Genomic DNA, 27,890 nt, shown 5'->3' with positions numbered 1-27,890 from the left:
TCCAAATGCTATCTTACTCTTTTTTTAATAAATAGAACCAACACCCCATTAAACTCTATTTCATATGTAAGAGGTGAAGTTGATAAATGTGATAGGTTCTCAGCTTCCTCATATTGACTTAACTGGTTTTTCTGGATTCCTACCCTTGGACTTTCCTTGGGGCCCAGGTATCTGGCCCAATCAGATCAGTTTAGAAAAAAACACCTGTGTTTAGAGTGAATTGTTGACACAACAATCTGAGTTATGTAGTGATTTCTGAAAGGATAAATGAGTCCCTCACTTACCAAACTTCACAGAAACCACCTGACTTAGAGCACATTGCCATGACCAGCCAGTCTCAGGGAATCCATCAGCTCCTTCAGGCAGAAAAAAGGGCCAAGGACAAATTAGAGGAAGCCAAAAAGAGTAAGTGTTCATGTTGTCTGATTTATGAAGGGTTTGTCTCAAATATTCTTTAACTGGCAGAGCTAGGTTCAGTGTGATGAGCATGGACTTTAGGGTCAGTCAGATCTCATTTCAAACCATTTCCAACACATTCACTGTGAGATATTGGGCCAGTTCCTTAAAACTACTGAACCATAAGTCTCTCAGCACTAAAGTTGGTATGAAGTTGCCTAATTTACATCCTTTCAAGAGGGCACATACTAAGTGAAAATATCACAGGCATTGAAGTTATAGGCACCTGGGCCTAAACCTTGGTCCTACAACTTCCTTAATATTCTTGTGTCTCAGTTTTGTCAATATCATGTAATGACTAAGAGATGGACAGCTTCCAAACTAAATCCAAATTCTGTCACCAGTGAGCAACCTTAAGAAAGTTATTTATCCTCTGTAAGTAGGTGTTTCCTGTTCCATAAAATTAGGAAAATAACAGGTAATATCTCGTTCTTAATCTTCTCTTAAGGAATTTTTATTTCCAATATTTAAAAATTCCTTTTTATTCTAATTTTGTAACTCTGTTTTTACTTAGTAATGTGTATATATACTCTCTTATGGAATATTCTCAATAAATTTCAATTCCATTTCTTCTCTCTTTGATATTCATAACAACCATGTGAATTAGATATAATTATTCCAATTTTAATGCACAGAACCTGAGCATTGGTGTTTTGCCCAAGGTCATAAAAACAACAACAATAAGCTAGACACAAAAGGACAAATGTATGATCTCACTGATATGAAATAATTAGATTAAGCAAACTCATAGAATATAGGTTTCCAGGGTGGGGATAGGAAATAGGAGTTAAGGCTTAAAATATGCAGAGTTTCTATTTGGGATGATGGAGAATTTTTGGTAACAGATGGTAATAATGGTAGCATAACTTTGTGAATGTAATTAACAGCAATAATTTATATATTTGAATGTGTTTAAAAGGGAGAAATTTTAGGTTATACACATGGTACTAAGATAATTTTTTTTTAGTCCATGGAACTTCACAATACAAATAACAATCCCTAAGTTAAACCATGACTATAATTAACAGCATAATTATAAAAATTTGCTTACATCGGTTGTAAAAAATGTGCCACTCCAAAGCAAAATGTTAATAATAGGGTGGTATTTGGGGACCCTGTATTTTATGCATGATTTTTCTGTAAACCCACAACTTCTCTAATATAATTAATTAATTAAACAATAGTTAATCTAGTGCCATGTACTGTGCTCAAAGCTTTATTTCCTCTACTCCTCACTATGACACTTTTGTAGAGGGGGAAACTGATATTTAGAGAAATTATGTAACTTGCCCACAGTCACACCAAGGGAAAATGATAGAGACAGAATTTAGATGGGGTTTTCCTGATTTCCAAGCCTAGATCTGAAACATTATAATTTTCAAAACTCACATAATTTTTATAATCATAAACCTACTATGCTTTAAATCTATAATTCAAATTCAGATTCCCTGAGGCCAAAGCCTATGTGTTCCACAATCACATTCCATATCATATCATTATTTAATCTATAACAATTGGTAGTGTCATTCAACTCCCTTCTAATTGTTCTGCTTCTGCAATTAGATTCACAAGCCAGTGAGATAGGGGCCACACCTTACAAATGTTATTTATGTAATTTTTTGGGTGAATGGAGTGATATTTATTATAGAGTAGGTACTGACAAAAACTTAAATGTATTGAGTGAAATTAAGGAACAGGCCATTGTAATGCAGGAGAGGAAGTCGTAAATGAGGTACTGTAGTCCACTTGGGATTTGGACCACAAGTAAAATCATTTTTCTTTCTTAAATAAATTGATATCCTGAACACTAGGCAGTGAGGGCACAAACAACATAAAAGCAAGACTCCATGCGGGGATGGTAGAGTACATAAGAAGAAAGATAACAAAAACAAATTTTACCTACTTCTCAATTTCTTTTTCTACACCAAACCACGACCATGATTGCAAGATGATTTGAATACGAAGTAATATTATAGAAAACAAAGCAGTCAATGATATGCTAATTGAAAAGGCTAGAACATTCACTTACTTTTTATTTAAAGTTTTTTAATCACATTTAAAATTTCCAGAACAGAAAACTGTTTTAAAATGTGATAGTTATGCTACCTTTGCTTCCTTATTGTGGAAGAAACAAAATGACAATATTAAACACATGGAGAACTGATATTAAAGTACAGTTCAAACAATTTTTACCAACAATCTCTTTTCCAAAGTCATTAGAAAATAAGAAAAATACTGCTAATCATGCAAATTGCTTGGGATGTGAGCTACCAAGAACAGCCTAGCCTCAAATTTCAAAACAGAGATACAGGCCACACTTATTTTCCTTTAGTCTTGTGAACACGTTGTGACTAGGCAATCTTTCCTCAGAAGCCAGTATTGAAAAATACGTATTGCACCATTTGTGTACAAAATGTTCATTTTACTTGCCAATAACTGAAAGTACTTGTATATGTTTTTCCCTTGGTCTATTATGACTTTGTACAGGAATATTTAAGCAGACTATTCAACCAGATATAGTAAATATCCAGGCTCTTAAAAACATTTTGGAAAATATTTTGACGTTCAACAACTAGTCTCTGTGCTCAGTTTTAGCAGAAAATATCAGCCTGTCCTGTTTGTCTCAGAAAGCACAGAGACTCTGAAGCAATTTTCACTAGGTAGAAGCTGTTTTCTTACAAAACTATCAGCAGACAGCAGTTTAGAGTTGCAACTTAAATAACATTCCCATTCTATTCACACCTTAGACATTCTATGGCAAAATAGAAATACAGCCTCTGCAGCCTGGTATTTTGTAACTTCCCTCAGATTCCTCTAGTCTTTATTTCCTTTTGGGTATTTCATCAATAAGTATTTATTGGGTTCCATACCTTTCCACACTATGGTGTGCTTTCACCATTTCTATTTATTTCTAAACAGTTCCAAGCAACTTTTTACCATTATTCCTTTCTCTTGTTTTATGGAGTTTCCTCACCTTACCTCAGAGTTCCTAGGTCCACTTATCAGGGTATACAAATAGTGTTTGTAATTAGTAGAGCTAACATATGGTTATGATAATGGTTTGTTTTTTATTGTTTATTTTTTAAGTAATGAAAATGCTCTAATATTGATTGATGAGTGTACAACTTTGCGATTATACTGAATGCCATTGATTGTACAGTTTAAATTGTATGTTTATGAACAAAAAGGAATAATGACAAGAGAAATGCAGATAGCCATCAATGTCAGAAATCCATATGTTTTCCTTTTACATTTTTCCATAAAGAGATTCAATTGAAAACCTCATATATTAAGGCAGAATACAGATTAAGAATTAGTACCTTCTTAAATTCATTTATGTGAAAGTCATTCAGAAATTGTAAATACAGTCTCTGTAAAGGCAGGACTTCTGAATATATATGAAGAAAAGAGAGGGAGGGGAGGGGGACAGAGCAGATCCTACTAATCATTTCAGAAAAATACAAGACTAATAAATGGGAGCCAGAACTCAGAAAACTGTCTGACTTAATATAATTATTGATGTATTATATATGTACTAAGGAGTACTGCCTCAGACCCTGGTGCAGCTATTACATAATACAGAATATGGTGTTCAAGTTTTACCTTAAAGGCAACAGATAAGGAGTTGTGGACTTGATATATCAGGGACTCTCCTGAAGGCTGTGAAGTGTGTAGAAATGGAATGTACAGGTCCCTGCCCTCAAGATACAGCAAGTGAGAAAGAACATTTGAAAGGAGTGGACAGGATTGTGAACAGGCTTGATACAATGGAATGTGGAGTCCAGAACAGGAAAAGCATTCAATCAGCTCTCGTTGAAAACCTAAGTTTCTTTGTGTTTTGCTTTTGTTTTTGTTTTGTTTTGTTTTGCCAAAGGGTTGCCTATGCAAAGTATCAGAAATGTGTTGGCTTTTATAAAGGTATTGTTTGGAGTAAAAGCTTACAGTTCCAAGGCCACGAAAAGTCCAGCTCAAGATACCATAAGAGGTGCTTTCTCACCAAAGCCAGCTGCTCTGTGTTGAAGAAAGATGGTGGGCAATCTCTGCCTTCCCTTCTGGGTTTCCTCTCTCAGGCTCTGCTGCTCTGTTTTCAGCTGCAAGCTGACACAAGGTTTGTCTCTTTCCAGGACTCCTATATCAGTCTCAGCTGTTCTGCTTTCTTCTCAAGTTCATTTGTAAGCTATCAGGCATATAGCAGGGCTGGTATCCTCTTGAGCTGCTCTGTGAGCCCTGCCTCTTGGGGGACTCATGCTTAAGGGATCTTCTCTCTCACATTGCAGAATCAAAAATATGCTGGCTCTATTTTATCTTTTGTCTGCCTGAGTGAGAGTCCATTTTTATCAGACCCAGCAAGGGGCAGAGACTCAACCTGAGTCATGCCTCACTGACATAGTCTAATTGAAAGCCCTGAAGCAATTTCATCAAGTAATCTAATCAACATCCCCTTAACTGAATTCAATGCAATCAAAGGGTATCATACCCAGATGATAGATTAGTTTTTAAACATAATATTTCTCTTTTTGGAATTCATAAATGACCTCAAAATGCCACACTTTGTGTAAGTTATTTAGCATATCTGAGCTTCAGTCTCTCTTTTTCAAAAGAAAAATAAAGGAAAAATATATATGATGAGGATGTTTTAAGGATCAAAAAAATATAAGATCCTAAAACAGACGCATACCAGTTAAGTAAAGAATTGCCAAATGACCCAGAAATTCCACTTCTAGGTATATACCCACAAGAATCGAAAACAGGGAATCAGATATTTGTCCAATGATGTTCATGGCAGAATTATTTACAATTGATAAAAGATGGAAGCAGCCCAAGTGCCCATCAACAAATGAATGGATAAACAAAAATGTAGTATGTATATGCAATGGAATATTACTTGGCTATAAAAAGGAATGAAGTCCTGATACATGCAACAATGTGGATGAATCTTGAAATTATCATGCTGAATAAATAAGCCAGATACAAAAGGATAAATACCATATGATCTCACTTATATGAAATAAGTAGAATAAGCATACTCATGAAGTCAGAAACTGGAATACAGGTTACCAGGGGCCAAGTTGGGAAGGGGAATGAGGAGTTAATGCTTAATTGGTATGGAATTTCTGTTCAGGAGTGATGGAAAAGTTTTGGCAATGGATGATGGGGACGGAGGCACAACTTTGCTTATAAATTAATTTCACTAAATTGTATATTCGAAAAGGGAATAAAGGGAAATTTTAGGTTGTATACAAGTTAACATACACACACAAACACACAAACACCACAGATCTGTACAACACAATGTTAACAGTGCATTAAAGTTAATAGCATAATTATATTAACATTGTTTCATGAATTTTAACAAAGTTACCACACTAAGGCAAAATGTTAATAATGGGGAAAACTGCATGGAGGGAGGGGGTAGAGAGGAGCTATGTACCACCTATATTATATTTCTGTAAACCTACAACTGCTCTAATAAAAAATAAAAATGCTTTTAGAAGATTAGTTCTGCCTGAAAGAAGAGAAGACTGGCATCCCATTATCCAGTGAGATGTCTTCTTAAGTAACGGATTTGTAGATTTGTCCATCAGGTATCATTTGACAATATCTGCAGACAGTTCGGTCGTCACAACTGGGAAGGTGCTACAAGTATCCAGGGAAAAGAGGCCAGGGGTGCTTCTCAATATCCTACAATTCCCGGGATAGCCTCCACAACAAAGAATTATTTGGAACAAAATGTTAATAGTGCACAATTGGGAACCCTGATCTACTTAATGCTATCAGGACAGAGGAAAGGAGAATTGGGGAGATGGCAGTGAAGAGAGGAGGAGGCACAAGTGCAGCCATCCTCTCTCTCCATATTTTAGCTTTCTGGTCTTTATCACCCCTTGATTCCCCATGCCACCCCCTTCTTTCTCAATCTTATTCTTCTCCTTTTCCCCTGCCCTATCCTGCTCCCCCAAAAATCTTGGGTAATTTTCCATTAAATAACATTGAGAAGACATACAGGAAGATGGAGGATTCGAGAGACAGAGGGATCACTTCTTTTCCAGAAAGAAAAAGCAGCTAGAGGACAGGCAGCAACTGTCTGGAGGTCTGCTCTGGAGTTCAAGACACCAGGGCAGAAACCACTCAGAAGAGTGGGGTGAAGGTAAGAAGTCTCAGCTGGCTGAAAAGTCCTCAAGAGTAGAGCTGGAAAAACAGCAATGGGTTACCAACCCCCCCCCATTTATTGAACAAATAGCAGTCTGTGAACTGTAGCAGTTGTGGACTGCAGTGCCTAAGGACTGAGCGGCTTGCAGGGCTCCTCTTCCAAAAGGAAAGGGGAGAGGGAGAGACACCTACAGAAAATTCAGATTTTGGCCTGCAACCTTGGTCTGCTCCATTGGAAGCATTACATAGTTCCAGGTAGGGTAGGGTGATGACATTGTTTGTCCTGAGAGCAGGCTGGGAACTAAAGATAATTTACCTTCTCAAAAGCTCTCCTTACTGCCTCTGGCTATTGTTGAAGAGCAAGAGAGGGTGTGGCTGGCCATGGCAGGAGAACTCCCTCTGAGATTTGTTTGCAGGCTTGGCCAGCCCTGAGGACATTGCTTCTTTACCACTCTTCTCTACCACCAGTCCTTCTCTACTGCCTGAGGAATTACACAGAATGTATTTCCCCTAGTACCTGGGATCTGAACTTAGAGATTTGTCAAAGATCACCATCTGCTGACCAGATCAAAAAAGTGCATTAAAAAGAAAAATAAATAAAAGAGGCAAACAGGTGCCTTTAATGCCACCCTCCCCAAGGCCCTTGGAACTGGCCTGCATCCCATTATGGGGTCCTTAGCCTTGGTTTGAGCACATAAATAAGGGGAATTCTAAATATCTAGAACCAGTTGAACTAAGAGTCAAAGAACAGTCGTACCTCACAGCTACTTAACAGTAAATCCCTAGGCATACTGAATATCAGAGTAAACTCAGCATCAGAATCAGCTAGACATCAGCCAAAAATTACAAGCCATACAAATATAAAAGAAAATATGACTCAGGCAAATGAACATGTCAGTGCTCCAGATGAGACACGGGACTTGAAACAGCTAATCAATGAGGTTTATACAAATCTCCTAAATCATATTATGGAGTTGAAGGACAACATGGCTAAATAAATAAAAGACATTAAGAAGACACTGAGTGAGCACAAAGAAAAAATTGAAATCTTGGATAGCAGATTTATGGGAAAGAAAGACACAATAAATGAGATTAAAAATACAATAGAGACACATGACAGGAAATCTGAAATCATGGAATAAAGAATCAGTGACATAGAGGAAAGAACAATTGAAATTGAAGAGAGAGAAAAGGATGGAACACATTGAGAGGGGCTCAAGATGTTAAATGATAACACGAAGCACACCAGCATATGTGTTATGAAGTTCCAGAAGAAGGTGAGACGGGAAAGAGGGCAGAAAGATTATTTGAGGAAATAATTGCCAAAAATTTCCCACCTCTCATAAAAGACATGAATATACATGTCCAGAAAGCACAGTGTACTCCAATTAGAATAAATCCAAATAGAACTCCTCCGAGACACATAATATGCAGAATGCCAAATTCCAAAGATAAAGAGAAAATTCTGAAAGCAGCAAGGGAAAAGTGAAACATCGCATTCAAGGGATGTCCAAAAAGACTTAATGTGGATTTCTCTTCAGAAACCATGGAGGTGAGAAGGCAGTGGTATGATAGATATGGTACTGAAAGAGAAAAACTGCCAGCCAAGAATTCTTATCTGGCAAAACTGTCCTTCAAATATGATGGTGAGCTTAAAAAATTCACAGATAAACAAGAATCCAGCTCTGTAGGAAACATTAAAGGGAGTTTTGCATCCAGAAAAGAAAAGACAGGAGAGAAAAGCTTGAAGGAAAGTGTAGAAGTGAAGACGATCAAAAGGTAAAAATATGGACAAAAATAAGATATGATATATGAAAGCCAAAGGATAAAATGCCTGAAGTAAGTAATGCCTTTACAGTAATAACATTGAATGTTAATAGATTAAACTCCCAAATCAAAAGGCTTAGGCTAACAGAATATATAAGAAAATATGGCCATCTATATGCAGTCTGTAGGAGACTCACCTTAGACCCTAGGATGCAAATAGGCGTTGGAAAAAGCTATTTCATGCAAACAATAACCAAAAGAGAGCCAGGGTAGCTATACTGGTGTCAGACACAACAGACTTTAAATGCAAAAAAATGATAAGAGATGCAGAAGGCCATTATATATTAATAAAAATGACAATCCACCAAGAAGGAGTAATAGTCATGAATATCTATGCACCTAAACCAAGGTGTCCCAAAATATGTAAGGAAACTATGGCAAAACTGAAAGGAGAAATAGATGTCTCTACAATAATAGGTAGAGACTTCAATATGCCACTCACATCAATAGATAGAATAACTAGACATAAGATCAACAAGGAAACAGTTACCCTTTCTGATAACTGGACCTGACAGACATATGCACAACATTGCACCCCAAATCAGCCGGTTATACATTCTTCTCAAGTGCTTATGGAATTTTCTCCAGGCTAGACTACATGTTGGGTCATAACATTGCTCTCAGTAAATTCAAGATTGAAATTATACAGAGCACCTCTCTGATCACAATGGAATGAAGCTGAAAATCAATAATAGGCAAGAAAGGGGAAATTTGCAAATACAGAGAAACTAAAAATACTCAATCAGTGGGTCAAAGAAGAAATTGTAAGAGATAATAGTAGATATCTTAACATGAATGAAAATGAGAATACAACATATCAGAACTTATGGGATACAGTGAAGGCAGTGCTGAGAGGGAAATTTATAGCCCTAAATGCCTGTACTAAAAAAGAAGAGCTAAAATCAAAGAACTAACTGAACAACTGGAGACACTAGAAAAAGAACAGTAAAACAATCCCAAAAGAAGCAGAAGAAAGAAATAGCAAAGATTAGAGCAGAAATAAAGTGACAACAACAACAAACAATAGAAAAAATCAGCAAAACCAAGAGTGGTTCTTTGAGAAAATCAATAAAAATGAGAAATCAAAAGCGAGAAAAAAAAGAAAAGGTGCAAATATTAATAAATAAAATCAGGAATGTAAGAGGGACATTATGACTTACCCCACAAAAATGAAAAGGATCTTAAGAGGTTATTATGAGAAACTGTATGCCAACAAATTAGACAGACTTATCTAACTAGATGAAATGAACAAATTCTTAGAGCTGCACAATCTACATTGGCTTTACAAGAAATACAGGAATTCACCAAACCAACCACAAGCAAAGAGATTGAATCAGTCATAAAAAGTCTTTCAACAAAATAAAGTTTAGAATGAAATGACTTTGCAAATGAATTCTACCAAACATTTCAAGAATATTTAATACCAATCCTGTTTAAAGTCATTCAAAAAATTGTGAAGGATGGAAAATTACACAACACATTTTATGAAGCCAACATCACCCTAATACCAAAGCCAGAGAGAGATACTACAAGAAAAGAAAATTACAGAGCAATCTATCTAATGAACATAGATGCAAAAATTCTCAACAAAATACTTGCAAATAAAATCCAACAGCATATAAAAATAATTATACATCACAATCAAGTGGGTTTTATTCCTGGTATTCAGTGGTAGTTCAACACATGAAAATCAATTAATGATTAACGTAATACACCAAATTAACAAATTGAAGGAAAAAAAACACATGATCATCTCTATTGATGCAGAAAAGGCATTTGACAAAATCCTGCATCTTTCCTTGATAAAAACACTTCAAAAGGTAGGTGTAGAAGGAAAGTTCCTCAACATAATAAAGGACATATATGATAATCCCACAGTCAACATTGTACTCATGGGGAAAGATTGAAAGCTTTTCTTCTTAGATCAGCAACAAGACAAGGATGCCCACTGTCACCACAGTTATTCAATATTGTACTAGAAGTTCTAGCTAGAGTAATTAGTTAAGAAAAAGAAATAAAAGGCATCCAAATTGGAAAAGAGAAATAAAACTCTCACTATTTGCAGAAGGCATGGTTACTCTAATTAGAAAATCCTGAAATATCTACAACAAAGTTACTTGAACTAATAAATGAGTTCAGCAAAATGTCAAGACACAATATCAACATGCAAAAATCAATAGTGTCTCTATTCACTAGTAATGAGCAAGCTCAGGAGGAAATCAAGAAAAACATTCCATTTAAAAGAGTAACAGAAAGACTCAAATATGTAGAAATTAATTTAACCAGGAATGTAAAGGATCTGTATTCAGAAAACGATAAAACACTGCTAAAAGAAATCAAAGAATACCTAAACAAATGGAAAGACATTCTGTGAACATGGATTAGAAGATCTAGGCAATACCAATCAAAATTCCAACTGTCTACTTTACAGAAATAGAAAAATCAATTACCAAATTTATTTTAAGTGATAGAGGTCCTGAATAGCCAAAACCAACCTAAAAAAGAAGAGCAAAGTCAGAGAAATCGTGCTTCTTGACCTTGAAGTGTATTTTAAAGTTACAGTGGTCAAAAGAGCATGGTATTGGCATAAAGATAGACACATTGATCAATGGAATTGAAGTGAGAGTTCAGAAATAGATCCTCACATGTATTGTCAATTGATTTTCAATTAGCCTCCTAAGTCCACTTTTCTGGAACTCTTCAATAAATGGTCCTGGGAGAACTAGATATCCATAACCAAAAATATTAGAAAGGACCCCTATCTCACTCCCTATACAGCAACCAACTCAAAATGGATCAAAAACCTCAACATAAAAGCCAGGACCGTAAAACTTCTAGAAGATAATATAAGGAAACATCTACCAGGCTTGTAGTAGGTCTCTTAAACCTTACACCTAAAGTACAAGAAACAAAAGAAAAAATAGATAAATGGGACCTTCTCAAAATTCTGTGCCTCAAGCCTCAAAGGACTTTGTCAAAAGGGTAAAAAGGCAGCCAAATCAATGGGAGAAAATATTTGATAATCACACATCCAACAAGGGTCTAACATTCATTATTTATAAGGAGATCCTACAATTCAACAATAAAAAAGGAAAATAACTCAATTTAAAAATAGGCAAAAGTTATTTTCTAAAGAAGAAATATAAATGGTGAAAAAATGCATGAAAAAAATGCTCAGCAAAGCTGGCTATTAAGGAAATTCAAATCTAAGTTACAATGAGATATCATTTCATACCTACTAGAATGGCACCATTAACAAAATTGAAAACTACAAATGTTGGAGAGGAGTGGAGAGATAGGAATTCTTATTCACTGCTGGTGGGAATACAGAATGGTACGGTCACTGTGAAATTCTGTTTGGAGGTTCCTATAGAAGTTAGATATAGATCTTTCATGTGACCCAGCAATACCATTATTAAGTATATACCCAGAAGAGCTGAGAGCAGTGTCACAAACAGACATCTGCACAATAATGTTCACAATGACATTATTCACAGTTGTCGAAAGATGAAAGAAGCCAGGTATCTATCAACTGATGAATGGATAAACAAACTGTGATATCTATATACAATGGAATATTTATTCAACTATAAGAAGAAACGCAGTCATGAAGCATTTGACAATATGAATGAATCTGGAGGAAATTATGTTGAGTGAACCAAGCCAGGCACAAAAGGTCAAATATTGTATGAATTCACTATTATGAACTAAATATAATGAACCAAACTCATGGAGTTAATAGCTAAAATAGGGTCACAAGAGAAAAGAATGTGGTTAGAGAACAGAAAGCTGAGGTTTAATCTGCACAGAATTAGTAAAAAGTTGTGTGTAAATGTTTGGAAATGAATAGAAATGGTGAAAGCACATCATAGGATTTGTAATTAGTAGCGCTAACATATGGGTATAATAGTGGTTTGGGTTTTTTGTTGTTTTGGAGTAATAAAAATGCTCTAATATTGGTTGAAGTGATGAATGCACAACTCAGTTATTATACTAAATGCTATTTATTATACACTTTAGATAAATTGTGTGGTTTATGAACAAAAATAATAATAATAGGGTAGTTTGGGGGGGAAATACACCAAATGTAAGATACAGACTATAGTTAGTATTAATACTTTGATGATGCTCTTTCATGATTTGTTACAAATGTTTCACAACAATACAAGGTGTTTGTAGTGGGATGATGTATGGGAACCCTATATGATATTATGTACATTTGTTTTGTAAATGTTCATGTATAAATTATATATTTTAATAAATTCTTTTTAAAATGAAAAAAGTGTTGATTCAAAAAATATTAGACTTGAAGGGACCTTGCAGATTATTCAATTTAACCATTTCATTTTTGAGAGCTAAAACTGAGGGCTACAGAGGGAAAGTTTGTAACTTATGCAAGGTCACTCAACAGTTAGTTCACCCTGGGCCAGAGTATCTACTTTTACTCCATGCAATAAAACTGTGTAATCTTATGCAAAATGCTCGACTTCTAGTCCATACTTCCAGGGACACACATGCTCTGATTTTTGACCCAGGTGTTATGGCTTATTTAACTGAATGATCCTGCATAGGCATTTTGAAAGGGAAGCTACTCTATTAGTTTTTAAAATTGTATTGCTGGTTAGAATCATCTGGGGGAGACTTGAATGTTCCCAATATAACAACTGCTACTGATATCAAGTAAATCAGAATCTCTTGGGATGGAACCCAGGCATCTGAATTTTTAAAAACTCCCAAATAATTCCAGTGTGCAGCCAAGTTTGGGAACTTCTGCCCTACATAAGCCATATCTCCTGGGATATGTCTTCAAGTGAATGTGCGGTTCTGTTGCAGTTGCATGGCTGGTGGCATAGTAGAACTAGCAATGGCAGTCCAGGTATTGGCTGTTGAATAACGGCTGGATATATTACTTAGCTCCAGGCATATACATATATATTACTGATTACATATATATTTGTATATATTAAACATCCGTGATTAGCCACCAATCTGTCCTCAGTAAAGATTGGGCTGGTTTATTGGGCTATACAATGAGTAATCGCCAAGATATGGAATGCTGAAAGTGAAAGAAACATCAAAAGTCTTGGATTTTCTCTTTATTCATTAAACATGGATTTAGAAAACAAAACAAAACAAAACAAAAAGATTGGGAAGATGTTTCAGAGACTGGGCTGACCCTTGGTAATAGGTCCTTGGTAATGTAGGTCATCGTTTTGAAGATCACAATGGCTTTCGCCTTATCTACGGTCCTCTCTCCCTGGTTTCAGGTTGATTGCCTGGACTTGGAGTCCTTTCATATTGGGTCTATGCTTCTTAAAGTGTGTCTCTTCCTTAATTGGTATTACCACTAGTTTACTGTTTCCTTCATCTCTCCTTTTCCCTCTTGACATTATCCCTTTTCAATGGACTCAACCTTTTTATTTCCAAAATCCCTCCATCAATAACTCTGGCTGTTGTGAATGCTGGGACAGTGGGAGGTTTCTTAAAAATGATTTTTAAGTTAAAGAATTAATGAACATTATACAAATAAATAGAATATAAATAATATATCCATAAAAACACAGCAATAAAATGAATACCTGTAAGTCTGCTCACTACCCAACCTGAGAACTGTATTGTCACCAATGCCTTGTTCACACTGCTTCTATTCCAGCCCTCTGCTTCACTGCCAGAGTCAGCAGTACCCTAAATTTTGTGTTTATAATTGAGTTCCCTTTTAGGGAAAAAAAAAATCAAGGATATAAGGATACCTGAACAGTCTATTATTTGATTTGTTTGTATTTGAGTTGTTTTAAAATGGTATCAGGGTATATAAAACAAGAGAAAAATTACAATTGAAAATAAAAATACAAATAAGTGAAGGTGTTTTAGTTTCCTAAGCTGCTTAAGCAAATGCCGTGAAATGGTTCTGCTTAAACAGTGGGAATTTATTCACTCAGTCTGAGGCTTGGGAAAAGGATCAAATCAGGCATCATTAAGGTGATGCTTTCTTTCCAAACACTGTGGTATCCTGTGGCTGCTGCCAGCAATCCTTGCTTGGTTCCTCTGTCACATGACAAGACACATAGTCACGTTTCCTGCTTTCTCCCTTGTCTTGGGAGAAAGAGTCCGTTGATTTCAGCTTTGGCTGCTCCCTCGGTGGCTTTCTCCTGTCTGAATTTCATTCTGCTTCTGGGATTATAGTAATAGGCTTAAGATCCATTCTGATTGGACTGAGCTGTACCTTAACTGAAGTAACCTCATCAAAAGGTCCTATTTACTGTGGGTTGACATGCAGAGGAATGGATTAATTTTAAGAACATGTTTTTCTGGGGTACATACAGCTCCAAATCACCAAAGAAATCACATGTTTCTAATTTTCTATCGAAACACCATGGTCAGTGCTTACTCCCTTCAGCCAGTCTGCCTGGGTGCAAATCCAGCTTCCCTTGCTGTCTTGCACAGCTTACCTCTTAAACTCACTGGACCTCAGCCTGAAAACGTAACTATTAGTGGTACTTGCTTCATGGCATTGTTGTACCGATTAGCTGAATTAATACTTACAAAAGAGCTAAAACATCACTTGGTACATAGCAGCTGCTCAAAAATATTAGCTATTAATATTGTTCCCCTACTTAATAAAAAGACTTCTGTGGCAGAGAACAGCAAAATAGGAGAGGTCAATGGTCTCTACTCACGGTCTTCTATGAGACCTTTCACTGAATTTTATTTTGATGCATATTAAATACTTAAAATATGTTTACTTTCTACTTAGATTATACAGTTGCTGCTATACTACTGTAGATAATTTTTCTAGTTCTATAGGATGCCAACTATGTTTTTTTTTAAATCAGTCAATTGTCAGTTTGCAAATATGCAGATATTCTGAATTATTTTAACAACCATCTTGTTTTCATAAATCCTTCACTATTTAAGCAAATACTTTGGTTCATGAAGACATGAATTTTAATAAACTAATAAAATAAAAGTTGTTCTATTAGAATTTCATGGGCATGTCTCGTATGTTTTGTAGGCCTGTAAATACTTCCTCTTTCTTTATAGTACAGACTAATGGGGTATTTGCAAGTATATTGGATTTTCATTTCTTCAAGTAGGTAATATTAAAATAATAACCATGGAACATTTTCATTTATCAATAGCATTTGCTTGTATTCAATCCAGTATCTACATAAAACTACCTATTTTTTTTAAATAAGAAAAGTAAAAGCAAAGGAAAATATAAAGGAAACTGAGGCATGGGAGAAAATAGATTGGAGTCTAAAGAGAAACCCTGTAACATTCATAATCCCCAAAAGAGAGGCTGCTTCTTTGTTTTTTTGGTAACATTACTTTATCCATTGTTTATAGTAGTTGATCAAAATAATAGCATCCTTTGAACCAGGTTGGTTTTATCATAATATTAACAGCCCCTAAAATCCAAGGGATTTTTTTTTTCTGAATGAAAATAATTACAGTAGACAGAATAAAACTAATGATTATTAACAGGTAGAAATCTCCAATCATTACTGACAGTGCTCTAGAAAGTTAGAAAATTAAGGCGGCCTCTGTTCTGCCAATGGATATTTTTGCCAGGAGGCATTCACTTGGACACCTGTTCTTTCCACCACACTGAGTATCCAGCTTCGCCTCCAGTGCTCAACTGACATCATCGTCTCTGAACTCCTCACTGATCCTCCAACTGTTAAATCTACTTGACTGTCTTACTTACTTATCTTACTCTCTTTGTTTCCACTAGTGAAACTTCTCAAAGAAGTTGCCTATATTCCAGTTTCTACTGAGCCCACTTTGGGCCTGGTCTCTTCTTTACCTATAATCACTTCCTAGGTTATCCCATCCAATCCCATGACTTTAAGTTCCAGCTGCCTATGTATGACTCCCAAAGTTGACATTTCCAGCAGATCTCCAGCTTCCCATAAACACCAGCCTTCTTGGCAACCACTGGAATGCTTAAAGAGGCATTTCAGTTAAACTGCATTCTTGTTTCCTGTCCTCTCCCAGATTTGGAGTCATCATTGACTCATCTCTATCTCTCTCAGTTCTGCCTTCAGAATAAATATAAACCTCTCCTTACCAACTCCGCTGCTACTTTACAATGTCTTACATCATTAACATTTGTCTGAACTATTGCAATAGATTTCAGTTTGATCTCTCAGCTTCTTCCCTTGTCCCTAGTCTATTCTCACTAAGTAGTCAAACAAATCCTTTGAAGTCATAAGTAGTATTGTGTCACACCTTTACTAAGAATCCTCATGAATTTAGCATCTCAGGACCAAAATTCTTACCATCCCTATGACCTCTAAATAACCAGGTCCCACTGCTTCTACTCTTATACATTGCCTAACTTTCAGCCACCCTCTCCTTGCTCCAACCACACTGCTGTTATTTTTGCTGTTCCTTCAGCCAAATGCCCTCCTACCAAGGGCCTTTGCTCTTGCTCTTCCTTCTGCCAAGAATATTCTTCCTCTTCAGATATATGCACAGCATTTCTTTTTAACTTATATTCAGGTCTCAGCTCATATGTCACTTTATCCAGGAGGCCTTCTATTGGGCTTTGAATTATGTACCTAAGAAAAACATGTTCTTAATCCTAACTATTCCTGTGAGTATGAACCCGTTTTAAATAAGATCGTTTGGAGACGTTACTTCAGTTAAGGTGTGACCCAACTAATCAAATTGAGCTTTAACCTGGATTACTGGAGTCCTTTATGAGTGAAATTCAGACAGACAGAGAAAAGAAAACCATAGGAGAAGCAAGAAGCCTGAAGTCAATGGAACATGGAAGTGAAAGGAGAGTCATAGCCACGTGCAGAAAAGCTGAGGACCCAAGGATCACTGCCAGCCAGCCCTAGAAAGTCACAGTCTTAAATGACAAAGTATGGCCTTGCTGACACCTGGGTTTTGGACTTCTCCTAGCTTCAAAACCATGAGACAATAAATTCCCATTGTTTAACTCTTTTTATGGTATTTCTTTTAACAGGTGAGAAATCAGTGCATCTTTGGTGACCTATCTAAATTAGCACCCAACATCGTCACTGTCTATCCCTATGCTCCTTTATTTTTCTTTACAGAACTTATCATCACTCTCACATTATTTACTTGTTTTCTATTTTCCCTTTCCAGCTCCCTCTACTACAGGGGTTCTTAACCCCTCTATGGAGGGTCTTTGAGCTTGAATTGAAAAAAATCAACTTATTATCTTTATTTTCTCTGATGTCCAATGTTGAGTGTTATAAAACTATCCGAGCTACATTCTGAGAAGGGGTCTGTGGTTTTCACCTGACTGGCAAAGGGGTCCATGGGAAAAAAGAAAAAAGGTTAAGAACCTCTGCTCTACTAGAATGTAAGCCCTATGAAAGCAGAGACTTCATCTGCTTGTGGTTTTCACTACCGTGTCCCACAGGTCTAGAACTCTGTCTGGTACAGAGTAGACATCCAGGAATATTGCTTGGTTACATGCCTTTTATTTGATTTTTCTATAGCATTTGGTACTATTGGCCACTACCTTTTCAGAATGTTCTCTTCTCTTCTTTTGCCCTACTTTTCCGGTCACTTCTCTCACCCTCCTCCAGAGGCTCCTCTTCCTTTTCTCATCCCCTGAAGGTTGATATTGCCCAAGGTTTTAACCTGAGCTCTCCTCATTCTATACATTTTCCTTTTATTTCAGTCCAAACCTCATTGCCATGCCTACCAAGTACGTAAACCAAGATGACTAACACCCAAATCTTTCTCCTGGATTCTAAATTTGTTGATCCAGCTTCCCACTGAGTATCTCCACCTGGATGTCCTCTGGGAACCCTGCGGAGGTTTCCCTAGTGACAGCCTGAGGACTTTCCCTCACATTCATGCCTTACCTGCTGCCCTCTTTCTTAGCAAAAGACTCTCAGGATTTGGGCCTGTTTTCCTAATAATGATATTAAAAAAATCCCAAAACCTTAATGTCCTATACTAATCTTTCTAATGACTCTTTGCTGTAGATTATTCAATCTGTTTTTAGTGAGAAAACTTAGGCTCAGAAAAGCCAGATAAGTTGTTTAAGATCACAAAACTGCTGATTTCTTATAGGAGTGGTGCCTTGTATATAATTCTGATTCCCTTTTAAGGTGGTAAATGGAAGTCCACCTTCCCAATGAGAAAGAGTTTCAACGCCAGTTTAACAATGCAAGAAACGGGATAAATTTCTCTGGGCCTCAAGAGGTCATTTGTTGGGAAGTGGATTTGGTTCAACTGATAGAGCATGTGCCTACAACAGGGGTGGTCCAGAGTTCAAACCCAGGGCCTCCTGACCCATGTGATGAACTGGCCCACGCGCAGTGCTGATGTGCACAAGGAGGGCTGTGCCACACAGGGGTGTCCCCCGTGTAGGGGAGCCCCACATGCAAGGAGTGTGCCCCATAAGGAGAGCTTCCCCACACAAAAAAAGTACAACCTGCCCAGGAATGGTGCCACACACACGGAAAGCTGCAGCGGCAAGATGACTCAACAAAAAGAGACACAGATTCCCAGTGCCACTGACAGGGATACAAGCAGACACAGAAGAACACACAGCGAATGGACACAGCAGACAATGGGGGCAGTGGGGGGGGACGGGGGGAGGTAAATAAAATAAATATATAAATTGTTTAAAAAAAAAGAGGTCATTTGTATCTTGGGACACTCAGTTCACTTGGCCTCTTTTAACCAGAAAGCCAGGAAGTTTCCATCTATGAGCACTGCCTCCTCTGTCTCTCACACAGAGTTCAGTTTTAATCTGCCCCAAATCGAATTTTTAATCCTTTCCCCTAAAATCACATGGAAATCAGCCCATGAATCTTGTATCTCCTCCCTAACACCCCACACGTCATCCTACAGAATATACCTCAGTAATGTTTTGTTGATCGTAGGGTACTTCTGAATAACAAACCATATGTCTCAATGGCTTTATTTGAGGTGGAACTGTTTACAAAGAGTCCCAAAAATATTTAGAAAGTATCTTTTTGCATCTTCCTAATCCTCAGAATGAACTCTCTCACCATTGCTGTGCTGGTTAATAAGTTTATTCATATTCATAGTCATCTCCCCATACACCTTTCTTGTCCTCCCACAGCAGCCTTTTCGGGTCCACCACGCCAAAAATCTGAGCTTATTTCTTTATATTTCTGATTTACTCTGTCAACATAAGGCATTACATGACTAGTTGGGGAGGAGAGATCAGCACAGATTCTCTAGAATTTTAGTAGTAGATGTCTCCATAAATGTTGTGACAGAACAAATAACCCAAAACTTATGTTTCATTATTTTCACTTGATTTTGTATACACTCCACAATTTATGAATTACTTAACTTCCTCTTGGTACCTGGAAGAGCAAGTACACATTTCCAGAACACACTATTTAAGCCTACTGAAGGCAAGGACCATAGCATATGTACTTCTCTATCCTCTGTTTCTAGCATCATTCACAGTCTAATAAGTATTGAATGAATAAATGAAAGCTGTCTTTTCCCACACCACATTGCCGTGCCTACATTGGCAGTATTTAAAATCTAGATGTATAAGATGACCAGAAATTCTAAACAAAAATCAGAACATTTGATTTGATAAGACTGTGTGTTCTTGTATGAACTTTTGGACTAAATATTAGATTGTAATACTTGAAATATAGACTATCCTATGTGGTCAACCCCATGTTTTATACAGATAATTCCAAGCAGTAAGCATAGGAAACCCTTTTGGTTCACAGCAGTCATGTTTTTCATGCTTAAGAAGAAAAAGGTATCATTTTTAAATTTGGACATCTTCATATACAGACACAAGGAAGCTAGAGGTTAAAAAGAGTGGATATGATGCATGCGTTTTGCATCACCTCTAGCAGAACAGTGGACTTTAGACGCGTTTCTTTCACTGGAATAAATCAGGTGTAGCTGAGCAGCCTCTCACACAGCGGCAGCTGCTGAGTCTATCCAGAAAATTGCTGCGCCGGCAGCGATTTCCCTGCGGCTCTTCTATTTAATTGAATGAGAACCAGCAGGTGACTGGTGCCAGGACCGGGGAATCACAGACATACTCTGAGCCTGTCACTGTGTGATGGAGCTAATATACAGCCTCTTAGTGCTTGATTCTGCTCAGGGGTAGGGCACACATAGCTTTTCTTCATTTTTTTGTTTATGTGTTATGGAGCCCTACCTTTGAAAGCAATAATTTCACATTTTATGCAAATGATAGTTACAATGTTTCATGTGTTTTATTTTAGAAAATAACTATGTCGTCTATGACCCATTATTACTAAGAAAATGATAATATTTCTTAAATGTATTTTTATTCTGATATTAATGACAAGGAGTGATAAGAAACTGAGCTGGGAATCAAGAAATTGTTTTCCTTACCAATTTGTCATCCATTTGCTCTGTTAAAAGAGAATCTCCTTGAAGAGTATGTGTTTGTTACCATGAAATGGTTAGAAATGTAGAGAATGAAGCAATCAGTATATACAGAATAGTAATGGCATTAATGAAGTAGGAAAAAGGTAAGCATTGCTATTAATGTGCCATTAACTCAAGCATCAGAGGAGCATTAGTTTACATGTGCCCCTGCATTTCAAAGAGAATAAAGACAGAGCTTTAATATCTATTCTGAATGAGGTTTACCCAGGATGATAGGACACTCACATTTAGATTTGTAACTCAGTGAATCTATCCTTATCCATAAAATATACACAGTAGCAAAGAAACTCAGACATAGCAGGGGAAGAAATTTAGAAACAACCTACGCTCCAATGTTACAAATAGAGGACTGATAGATTAGGTAGGTAGATAGATAGATAGATAGATAGATAGATAGATAGATAGATAGATGATAGTAAAAATGATAAATTAGATAAAGATAGATATTGATGATAAATAATAGAGAAGTAAACATTTTTAAAGGTTTTCTTTTATGCTACTTATTAAGAAAACACTTAGCTCAAGGGCTATACAATATAGCAAAAATTATAAATAAAAATTTAATAGGCATTATCAGAGAAGAGAAAATATACTAAATGGACAAAAAGAATGAAGGCATTTAAATGAAATTGAAAGGCAATATTCCTTGTGTTCTATTCATTAATTTTTTTTTAAAGGCAATAGATGCAGACCAAAAAAACTTTAATATAATTCAGAGTTTAAAGATAAAGTTTTAATGATCAGAAAGTGTTAGTAACTAACCCCCTGAAGGAGGTAGGAGGTGGTGGCATAGCAGCAATTAATACTAGTCTAGAACACCCCAAAACTTATTCTGGCTTTCAAAAAAGTTATATGTTTGGCTAATGATCCCCACAGCATTGTGTTTGTCTAAACCTTTCATTTATCTTGCTGTCTGCAGGCTTAGGGCTTACACCTTTGCTCTTAATAAAAGAAAGAGTGCTGTGTAACTAAATCTCCTAACCATTAAAAACAATTGGTTTTACAACCACTTTCAAGTTCCCCTCTGAGAGAGCTAGTACAAAAAAAAAAAAATCTACTTTGATGTGCTTTGGGTCTTAATCAGACATTCTATAGTCAGAAAAAATCCCAATAAAATGTTTTTTTAAAAATCGTCAGTCACTTGATAGAGTCTGAGTTGCATGTTTGTGGTGCCTTTGGAGATCTGCCAGTGTTAAATGGGATCCAGTTGGTGAGGACTGAAGGATTCCTGGCAGCAAATCAGGACAGAAAATCTGACCAAATAATATCTTTTTGCATAAGTGACATCTAAAATCTGTTCTCTGGCTGTTACTGTTGTGAGTAAATGGGCAGATATTTCATTTAAACATGTAAGTGTGAAAGAAAGTTTTTATTTCCATGTTCTAAAGAATCCACTTGAAAAAATAAGCAACCTTTCGGTGTCTTGTTTCTTAATGAAGTTTCTCATTGTAGAAAAATTCATCAAAAATAATGTAGACATCACCCATTTTTTAAAAATCAAGCTTGAAATTCCATTTATATTAAAAAAGAAATACTATACCTTTCTATGCCACTGTTAATTTTCAGGAAAAGTGAAGCGATTAAAACAAGCTAAGGAAGAAGCTATGGCAGAAATTGACCAGTATAGAATGCAAAGAGATAAGGAGTTTCAGCTGAAACAGTCTAAGGTAAGTATAAATACCAACACTGATTTTTATGCAGCACAGAATATAAAATAGTAACATACATAAAATGTGTTGTAGAATATAAGAGAAAAACCAAAAAACACTGGGCTTGAACAGATAAAGTTCAACGAAGGCTGAGTATCAAACTACATCTTAAATATAACAGAATTACTGATTTTGCATTTTATTTTCAAGGCATTTTGATTTGTCATTTAAAGGGTCAATATAAATATCTATCATTTATATATCTATATTCATACTCTTAAATATATAAATTGAAGAAATTGGTTATGTCATACCTACTACAGATTATTGACCAGCTAACACACTTTAGTAAAAAAAAAACTTCAGAAAACATTTTTTATCCGTGGTTTACTAAGAGAATTAATAAAAAGTGTTGGACACTAAGTCATAGAATGAATTTGTGAAGCCAAGTTTTCTTTGATGGATTCAAAATTTACAAATCACCAAATTAGATATTTTTGTAAATTGTTCCAAATCTTCTGGTATTTCTTCATGATTTTCTGTTTGGATGGTTTCTCTCAAATTTTTCATGAAAAATGTAAAACAATACTTTTCCCTACACCAGTATTTTTTTTTAATATTTGGTTTACAGTAAAAATAAATACCATGTAATTTTCAGAGCCAACTTTCTCCTTTCCAAGTACAACATGAACTAAAAAAAAAATCATTAAATTCAGTGTGTCATAACTAAAGTTAATACAATATTTTCCCTTTGCCACAATAAAAATATAAATAAAATTCAGTGCAGATGCCTGACATTGCAAAGTGAACTACAAGATGTTTGGAAATCTCTTGGTTTGCAGCTTTTATTCAGTGGTAAGTAGATGAGGAAGTCATATAGGATTAGGTATTATAAATTGGACCCAAAGACAGGAAAAACTTTTCCTATAGGCTCTCCCTACAAATAAAGAGTCCTTCCTAGAATAATGTGAATTACTAGAAAACAATAAATTCTTCTTATCAATATTTGGAAAAATAAATCCCACATGGCATATTGGGGTCCCATGAGTTGTCCTTGGCTATCTCTCTAACCACATTTCCTATACCCTTACCTCCAGAAATTCTATTTTAGCCGTACTGGTCTTTCTGTTCCTCCCCAAACAGATCCAGCAAGCCACGGCTACAGGGCCTTTGCACACCTGACCTCCTCTCCCTGGAGACCTCTTCTTTTAGACCTATGTATCTTTCACTGATCTCTATTCAATTTAATTCCTCCTCCTAATCACCTCATAAATGAAAGAGAGTAATATTCAATTAGAGTCCATTATTTCTCTTCATATCATTTATCACTGTTTGCTTAATGGCTATCATTCCTTGTAGATTGTAAATACTAAAAGAGCAGGGATGTTTGTCTCTGTTGTTTGTCTAGACACTAGAAAAATATCTAGCCCAGAAGGAATGCAATATATATTTGTAGAAAGAATGAATAACCAAGTATTTCTTCTGTACTTTTATCTTTCCTATTGAATCCCTTTATAACCATTATATAATAAGACTTGAGAAAATAATCAACCTTAATACCAGTCAGATTTGATTATCTTATATAGGATATTTCTGATACGATTTTTAAAAAATTTTTAAATAGTAGGAAAACTAAGCATAATTTCAGAAAGTGGTTATGTTAAAGCTCTTGAAATAATCCTCAAGAAGGGTCTTGTAAGATGTGAGTCTGATTTAGGATATGTGCTCTCTGCTTTGGACAATAATTAAAATTCTTCATCATGCTCACAATTAGAGCTTTAAGCCAATCTCACAGCTAGTTGATCAAAAGCTCACATAGAGAGGTCAACATGTTTAGGCCTCTGCTATTTCAAGCATATTGTAAAACCATTAGCACAGATCCTCTTTCCTAGGCATGACCTCCATATGTCAGTCATGTTACTATTCCAGTTAAATCTCATCATCATTAACCCAGGGCAACTAGAATGTCTGGGAGGAGACCAAAGAAGCTAGTTTTCTGCCTACCGTAGGGGCTGTGCTTCAATATTACTTTTTTGTGTTGCTTTTTAGCCTTGTTTATATATGGAGTTTTTTTCCCCAACTCCCTTGATTTATCAACAGAAGCAAGTATTCCAGTATGGGTTGTAAATCAACAAATATTGTTTTATCAAAGATTTATTTATCCCTTGCTTATCATTGCTATCCAATACAACATCTTCTACTGAAGAAGATATTACAGGCTCAGAATGAAATTGGGTCTACAATGGAAATATTAAATCCATTGTTAATACAAGTGACAGATAGATGAACCATGAATCTAAACAAAAGCCTGAGAAAGGTTGCCTTGGGCATATGGAAGATTTTTATATCTTTAATTCGTCTTCCTGAATTCATATGGTGAAGCTATAACACATTGAGAGTGCCAAATTGTGATTTGCTTGTGATGTTAGGACCTGAAGCTCTGCTTTACCCTCCAAGGGGACATTTGAACATCTTACAAGAAAACTTACTGAATATTTAAAGCATATTTCCCACCAGCATCATCAGTCATTACGCTATCAACAACCTCAGTCTCAACAGTGCAGCTTTGAAAACTAACATGGAGAAGTTCTTAAATGGTCCACTGTGACAAAATATATCCTTATACATCACTAAATTGACAACTTCTGATTTATACAGTGTCCAATCAGGCAGCAGGCTTCTGCCAACAAGAGCAACAGAACATAGGTTATGAGTTCTGAGTAATATTGGAGATCTGATTATTCTATTAGACTCAACAAACAGTGCCAGGCACTGTTCAAGATGCTCACAATACATTAGTGAGCAAGATGACACTGATCCCCTGCCTTTTGGGTGCTTACCTGCATTCATTTAAATTCCTTTATGTGTTTCATTCACACTCTGGCTATAGATACAAAAGTGTGGAATGCAGATTCTTTCTATGAAAGACCATTTAGAATAGTGTATGTTTAGTCAATGTCATGGTATTGTCTAGGAAACACTGTAGAAACTCAAATTACTGGACATCAGATAAACTCAGACATAATATTGTATTTTATTTTGTATTTTATTATGCATTTTATAGACTATTTACAAAGATGCTTCAAAGTTTCTGGAAGTGCAAAATGGATTGGAAAGAGAAAAAAACTACAAGCAGGGCAATCAGTGAAAAATCATAATAACCGCTAATATTTACTGAATGTTGGTTCAGTGCTAAGTACTCCACTTACAGTAAATATCTTCAGAAAATTCTCATGTTGTCTTAGCAAGAACACAACAAATAAAACAGCTGCCAGTTATTGCAGTAGGTCTGTGCAGTCCAATATGGTGGCTGCTTCACATGTGACTACTGAGCACTTGAAATGCAGCTAGCCAAATGATGATGTCTTCTAAGTATAAAATATATAGAGTACTTGATTAAAGACCTCATATTAAAAAGTAATAACTTTTATATTTATTAGAAAAAATAATAATATTTTGAATATTTTGGGTTGAATAAATATATATTATTAAAGTTAATTTTACTTCCTTTACGTTTTTTCAGCGTGACTTCTAGAAAGTTTTTAATTACTTATATGGCTCGCTCTGAGGCTTGTATTATATTTCTACTGGATAGTACTGCTCTTCACACTTTACACTGATGAATCTGGTTTACTTTTTATAACAATTCAATCAAATGGGTGATGTCATCTCCATTTTAAAAATAAAGACACTCAGGTTGAGATTAACTTTCCCGAAGTCATATAGGATAGTGGCATTAAAATAACCTATGAATAACTATTTTCACCATTGCTCCAAATGAAAAATTAATAATAGTTCCACAACTACTTGTCTTTAATTTTTCAACCACATAAGCATTTGATTTAGGGGAAAACCAAAATTGAGTGTAGTCGAACATTGCAAATATTTTAGTTAGGTAAAACTAGTTTGATTAGTAGTTCTCTCCTATTTTTAAACTTCTTAGCAAAGGAGATTTGGTCCATATGTTTCTGCTTCTTGTGTACTCATTTATCAAAATGTTACTTTGTAAAAGTTATTTGATGTCTTATAAAAATTATCTTCTTTGAACTGGGAAACTCCTATTGCCTGGACTATAAACAGAAAAGAACTTGAATCCCATGCCCTCCTTTGATTTCAATTCTAAGACCCAGAAAGATCAAGTGGATTCTACAATTTAGAATAGATTAGCAATCCTGGAGTTGAAGTCAATCATTCCTGGAGTCTCTTGGAATAAATTAAAAGCATGCCTAACAAACAAACAAACAAAAAAAACAGATGTCTTGACTTAACAACCCTGTGTTTAAGAAACTCTGAGTTTACAAAGGAGATAAAGCAGGAGTTGATTGTTTGCTTTAGCAAAGGTAATTTTACAAAGGGTTTCACTGCAGAGTTCCTTTAAATTGTTAGCTCCCTTGGTGAAATTATGTTTTGGTCAAATCATTACCTGATAGAGAAGCTAAGGGGATAGAGGAGGTCATGAAATATACTGGAACTTACTGCCTGTTAAAGAGAAATCAGTGAAAGAAATGTTAAACTGCCTCTAAAATTATAAAATGTAACTAAACGGTCAAGAAAATCTCAATTCAGAACAAATTCAATTTACATTAAAAGTTTCAAGATTATAGATAGTTATTACCCCAAAAGACAGATATACACATGTAAAAATAGCTTATTGGACATACTAATGGTTATGTCTTTCTGAAAAAAACAGTTTGTTGATTTAATCCATTCAGGCAATGTAATTTAAAAATAGACAAATTAGTTATTTGCTCTTTAAACCTAGCAAAAATGGGGTTAATAATGTTTTCCAACTTTATTTCCAGACTTGTAATTCAGAAATTAAGCAATAGGGAAGATGCCGGAACTGCATGGAAACTATTATAAAAACTTGAAAATGTGATAAAAATAACTTCTGAGCATAGTGTACTGATCATAAACTAGCATTCAGTTTGAACTTTGAGGAGGGTAACTTAGAAGTGGAAGTAACATGCCATGACCAGCTTCCATTTTCTAAGAAAGTTCAACCATATTATTCATTGTGCTAGTGATGTTGTCTGATCACTGAGAATATCCTGGAAAAATAATGTATAATATATATACTTTAGAGCAATCATTGATAAATAGGGCAAAACAAAATTAACTTCTAAAACAATTACATTTTAATATTTTGTATACTGCAGTGAATTCTTTTGTTTTGGTAGATTATGGGCTTTCAGAGTAACCTCTCAGAGGAAATAGAAGAGCAAACACTAGTGAAGATACAAGAACTGAAGAGAAATTACAACAAGTACATGGAAAATGTGATGGAACAACTTCTGAGCATGGTCTGTGACATGAAACCAGAAATTCATGTGAATTATAGAGCCAACATATAATCATATACTATATTCTTCAATAAATGGTGTATGCATGCCA

At 35.6% G+C, this 27,890-nt stretch overlaps 1 protein-coding gene across 1 annotated transcript; it reads left to right on the top strand.

Moving 5' to 3' along the window:
- The first annotated feature begins 293 nt into the window (after positions 1–293).
- ATP6V1G3 (ATPase H+ transporting V1 subunit G3) lies at positions 294–27,890 on the top strand. Its single transcript, XM_004476342.3, has 3 exons — positions 294–405; positions 22,414–22,514; positions 27,677–27,890. The coding sequence occupies exons 1-3, from the start codon at positions 324–326 to the stop codon at positions 27,848–27,850; spliced, it is 357 nt and encodes a 118-aa protein (XP_004476399.1). The 5' UTR covers positions 294–323; the 3' UTR covers positions 27,851–27,890.

Source organism: Dasypus novemcinctus, chromosome 13 (genome assembly GCF_030445035.2).
Source record: "Dasypus novemcinctus isolate mDasNov1 chromosome 13, mDasNov1.1.hap2, whole genome shotgun sequence".
NCBI classification, from domain to species: Eukaryota; Metazoa; Chordata; class Mammalia; order Cingulata; family Dasypodidae; genus Dasypus; species Dasypus novemcinctus.
The sequence above is the reverse complement of the archived record's forward strand: the minus strand, read 5'-3'. Positions and strand labels throughout refer to the sequence as shown.